Source organism: Vollenhovia emeryi, unplaced genomic scaffold (assembly GCF_000949405.1).
Source record: "Vollenhovia emeryi isolate VEMERY1.0 unplaced genomic scaffold, V.emery_V1.0 DF939209.1, whole genome shotgun sequence".
Classification (NCBI taxonomy): Eukaryota; Metazoa; Arthropoda; class Insecta; order Hymenoptera; family Formicidae; genus Vollenhovia; species Vollenhovia emeryi.
Window position 1 is genome coordinate 526,969 of NW_011967157.1, and position 5,439 is coordinate 532,407.

At 42.7% G+C, this 5,439-nt stretch overlaps 1 protein-coding gene across 6 annotated transcripts in view; it reads left to right on the forward strand.

Moving 5' to 3' along the window:
* LOC105561274 (ecdysone 20-monooxygenase) overlaps positions 1-3,501 on the forward strand; it is a 29,606-nt gene extending 26,105 nt beyond the window's left edge. For all 6 annotated transcript variants that reach the window (XM_012011097.1, XM_012011092.1, XM_012011094.1 and 3 more), the window contains 8 exons: positions 112-310; positions 970-1,160; positions 1,425-1,623; positions 1,958-2,120; positions 2,645-2,811; positions 2,926-3,004; positions 3,081-3,278; positions 3,364-3,501. In XM_012011097.1, coding sequence (XP_011866487.1) covers positions 112-310; positions 970-1,160; positions 1,425-1,623; positions 1,958-2,120; positions 2,645-2,811; positions 2,926-3,004; positions 3,081-3,278; positions 3,364-3,489 — 1,322 coding nt within the window. In that variant the 3' untranslated portion in view covers positions 3,490-3,501. The remainder of the gene's footprint in view (positions 1-111; positions 311-969; positions 1,161-1,424; positions 1,624-1,957; positions 2,121-2,644; positions 2,812-2,925; positions 3,005-3,080; positions 3,279-3,363) is intronic.
* Positions 3,502-5,439: the final 1,938 nt, after the last annotated feature.

The following is a 5,439-nucleotide window of genomic DNA, read 5'->3' on the forward strand; positions in this document are numbered from 1 at the left end:
AGACGCGGCGCGTTCCGAATCGAGATCCGGGGCAGCCGCCCCGTTACGACACATCCGGACCTCGATATACGGTATTTTAACATGGCTCGTTATCCCGTGATTCAAGAGTAGATCTGAATCGGCGATACGGGCCGCTGTGCAAGGAGGAGGCGCTGTGGAACTGCCTCGTGGTCTCCGTCTTCTCCCGTCGCGACATCGAGGCTGTCCTCAAGCGGCGCTCGAGGTACCCGCTTCGTCCTCCGCAGGAGGTCATATCCCACTACCGGCACTCCCGGCGCGATCGTTACACCAACCTTGGTCTGGTCAATGAGTGAGTAGCTCGCCGATTACGCGTCGTCGCGCCGCGCCACGCCGCGCCGCGTATCGGGGTCAAGTTTAAGGTCGCCTCCTGTAATTTCGGCTCGTACTCTGAACCTACGCTTTTACCGGACAATCCGCTGGATCCGCCGCTGGATTGGATGCTCGTGCGATATTGTTGATATTAATCGACGCGTGTCGCATGGGTTTTAACAAAATTACTCGCTATTCTCTTAGGCCGGTTCTACATTGGTCGCGTCGTAGCGTCGCAAGGGTCGTAGACTGGTTCTAATTCAACGCTGATTGGTCGAATCTATGATTTGCGACGCTCAAGACGGTACGATACGATCAATTGCGATCAATGTAGAACCGGCCTTACGGACATATTCTCAACGCGCTTTCGGACCCGAAAGAGCGCGATGAAAAATGGAAAAATTGAGGATTGGTACATCTTACTTGGATCATTTTTCAATTTGATTATTTTGTTATCATTTAAGTGATGTAATAGTAGATAAAACGCGTACTTTTGACGAAACTGTATTTCTTTTCATTTGCTTGGCGTTGTCGTGGCTATCAATGCAAAAGAAACAACGTTAGTCGATTGATCACGGGATCACGTAGGATTCTTAGGGGTGTTAGAACGATCGAGTAATGAGTGACTAACTCCGACAGACAAGGCGCGACATGGCAGAAGCTTCGGGCCGCCTTAACGCCGGAGCTCACCGGTGCCGGTACTGTATTTGGCTTCTTCCCGGCGCTCAATATCGTCACCGACGGATTCATCGACCTAATCCGCGAGCGTAGAGCGAGCCGTTTCACCGTGAGAGGCTTCGAAGAACTCGCTTACAGAATGGGGCTCGAGAGTAAGTCGCCGACGTGGTTTAGAAATTGCCAGTGATTTCCTAGTTCGCGTCTTTTTCAAATGAGCTCGTTTGGAACTTGGAGTCTCGAAACAAGAAACACTACGGCAACACGCGAATATCTATGGAAAATATCTTGTTTCTAGTTTCTATTCTCTTGTTCGACGGAGAGAGAAAGGACGCCAAAAGCCTCTCCTTTGCGTTTCGGAGCTACAATTTTTGATTTGTCAGACGAATAATTCGCTGTCTCGTTCCCTTCGTCCTTAGGTACGTGCACGCTGATCCTGGGACGTCACTTAGGCTTCCTAAGACCGGATTCCAACAGCACACTTACAATGAGATTAGCGGAAGCGGTCAGGATTCACTTCACGGCCTCGCGCGACGCCTTTTACGGCATGCCGCTTTGGAAGCTGCTACCGACATCCGCGTACAAGCAGCTAATAGAGAGCGAGGACACTATATACAAGTACGTCACGTGTACTCGCAGTCAGTGTCCTCGCTTTCTATTAACTGTTGGTTCAAGTTACACTGAACGGTCGATTGGTCTCGTCGCGCAGTTGAATCAGTACCGAATTCCCCATTGCCAAGCCGCTCAATTTACTTTTCTAAAGCTGCTTTAAATGAAAAGCAAGATTGATCAAGCTTTACAATATCGAAACATTTCATCTTTCGTCAGTCGAGATAAATTAGTCAAAATTATCCCTTCAGTTTGCAAACTGTATCACGTTGATAGTCTGAAACGCGCAAGTCTAGGAGATTAGCGGTGACCGTTATTTTATTATTCTCTTCTCCTTGCTTAGCATTATCTCGGATCTCGTAGAGACGACCATGTTGGAGAAGCAGGACGACGCCAGAGACGAGTCCATCGAGGCGGTGTTCCTCTCCATTTTGCGGCAAAAAGATCTCGATATGAGAGATAAGAAAGCTGCTATAGTGGATTTCATAGCGGCAGGAATACACACAGTGAGAGAACCACGTTGTACTAATTATCGTTGGCGTGCGATTATTCAGAGATTATTAGACTACGGCCGGTATTTACAGTCGGATCTTATATTCAAGACCGTCTTGAATTTATCTAAAGATGCTGTACGGAACATTTCATTGGCTACAGAGCATCTAAAGATGATCTTGAGGCAGTTTTGAATATAAGATCCCACTATACGTTTCAACAATATATTTTAAATTTACCCAACTAAAACTACCCTTCCATCAATTACGTTTTACATTATAATGATACATTTGTCAGATCAGTTTAGAAACTTGACTACAAACGTACAAGTTTTATACTGGATAAATAATTTATTTCCAAAAAAGCGCATGTAGCAGTTTCTTTTTGCGAGACGAGCTCGAGTCATCGGGGCTCTCTCCAAGACATCGGCGTCTTTTAGATGTTTCTTAGTCTTTCTCTTTTATATTATATCGTTCGGACTGTCAACTCGTACAATTACTACTACAGGGTTAAAGACACAGTCGTTGGACGTTTGCAGCTAGGCAACACGCTGGTGTTTCTTTTCAACTTGATTGGCCGTAATCCTGAAGTGCAAGAAACTCTTTACAACGAGGCGCGTACCTTGGCGCCTCCTGGTTGCGATCTCACGGTAGACGATTTGCGAAAGGCCAAGTACTTACGCGCGTGCATCACAGAATCCTTCAGGTTTTGAATCTATAGTATTTTTACAATTATGTAACATATACGTTATCGTACGCGCGTCGAGAGTTTCCCTTTCAACTGTCCAATATCTTCGTAACATGCAACGTTATATTCTAGAATCGTACCCACGACGCCCTGCATAGCCCGTATACTAGACGAGTCTATAGAGTTGGGAGGATATCGTCTAGATCCCGGAGTGAGTTTTAATAATACACATATAATATCTCTACGTTCAATCGCCGGGAAAATACTTTTGCCCTCTCTTTTTGTAGACAGTGGTATTATTGCATACATGGATAGCCGGATTGAGTGACGATAATTTCAAAGACGCGTCCAAGTGTTTGCCAGAAAGATGGCTGAAACCCATGGCACCCCACTCGCCACTGTTGGTGGCCCCTTTCGGGGCAGGTAGAAGAATATGTCCGGGTAAACGTTTCGTAGAGCTTGCGCTGCAACTTATTCTAGCAAAGGTATGTCAACTGAGATGTAAAAGATAGACGGAAAGAAAATCAGAATACAATCTAAATTCTTTGCTATTAATTGGGGTTTATCTAGATCGTTCGGGAATTTGAGATCGTCGTCGAGGAAGAGCTCGGCTTGCAGTTCGAATTTATCTTAGCTCCGCAAAGTCCCGTGTCGCTCGGGTTTCGAGATCGTGAGTCGAGGGCTGGGATGACTTGATTTTTATGCGCGATTCATCGGCGACTGTTCATCGAGCGATGAATGTTAATCGAGTGAACGAATGATTGTTCAATTGTCGTCGAGTGGAGCACGGTTTCACTCTCTTGCACGAACGAGTTCGTGTGTCTCATTTTTTTCATCGATTGATTTCGTGAGCGTTATTATTTTACATTTTTGTATGTATTATTTGTAATATTTTCTTTTTAATTCGTTGAAAGGAACTCCGTTCGTCCAATGAAGGTATTCATTGATTACTCTTGCTTAATGTTACGATATTTATATTTAATTGTAGGAGCGTAAGCAATTGGGATCTTCTTACCTTTTAAGATATTGACGCACATTGCTTGCAATGCCTCGTATCACTTTTCAACCCTTTCGTCTATTTCTTTACATTCCGCTAGAAAACAAAAGAAAACCCACAGAGCCCGTGTTACTTTACATTTCCGATCAATTAATTCGAGATGCGAAAAGTAGATGCGGTGGTGATGCAATTGCAAATGTGCCCGCGAGTTCCTCAGCCACCTTATTTAGTTTTATTCATGATAACTAGCGACAATAGTTAATAAAATAATTAATGTATATTTAATCGAAGAATGTTGATCTCGTGCTTGTTATATAGATAGTTATACACGGTGTAATGTCGATTTATTTGATAATTTATTAACGATTTGAATTTTGTTTATGAAATTATGTCATTCTGTATAGCGCGATCGAGACCAACAATCGGGGGGTGGCTGAGTTAACTCGTGTCAAAATCATGGTAAATTACATGCATTCGTGGTAATTATACCTTGTCAACCAGCATAGAAAGCAGCGAGCTCAATTCTAATTTATCTATTTCTAAGCTGTGCGTATTCCGCTTATGGTGAAAGTAAGACGATCCTGATACTGCCTGTCGATCGCGCGCACCGGCTTGACTAGCCGTACCGTAGCTGAATGTTATGTTTACGTACCGTACGAAAGATTTATACGCAATATAACGTTGCGTTGACAATCGAAAAAAGGTCAGTTTTTTCGAATTATTACGCTTTTTAGAAAGCGCCGGTGCCGAATTACACTCGGAGAGTGATCTCATTAAACATCTCTGTCGGGAGCGCGGTTTTTTTTTCATGCAATTTGAAAAAGGGGATCGTTGATGAAAATGATCATGGTTGATTTACACATTTTTGTACATAAAATATGTAGATATTTCTTGTTGAATTTAGTGCGTAAAGTATACATAATAATATATGGAAGATAGTGCAATATGCGAAATGTTCGTGTTTGCAGTTATTCAGCAAACTTTATTTGCGTTCTTTTTTTCGTAAAGTATGTATAGTTAATTGTAAGTTTATTTAACAGTGTCGCGCGGTTTTTCTGTATTGAATTTCGAATTGCATTGTCACGTAATATGTTAATTTATTTATCGGACATATATTCTACAATATATTTATCTTTGTTAACGGTAAGAATTATATAATATATCGTACATGCACATTAGTCGAGTATGTTACATATACCCTATAGTCTTATATAAATATGTTCTCTAGGCTACTGAAAGGAAAACTCCCTCAATTTGGCGCCGAAAGGTCGGGGCGTTCCCCTTAAAGTTTCCTTGGTCATGTAACGTGGGCGTCGCGCGCGATAAAGCTAGAGAAATATTGATTATTTTCCTCTTATCCGAGCACTCGCATTGCTTGGTGTGATTAGACGATAATAATCTTACTTATTTTGGTTTAACAATTGTGAGACAGCGTAGTAAGCGAGAATAACAGTTTATCTAATCTTGCAGTTGTACCTTACGATAACATTATCAACATCCTCGAGCTGTCCGTCGATATTGTTGTCCTTACAATTTGCGGCTTATCAATTATCAGACTCCGGATTCGACTGGATCTTACGTAACGCTAACGGTTTGTTAATTCTAACGCGATTGTTAATGTGTGTATGTATTGCTTTTTCTCGACCTTA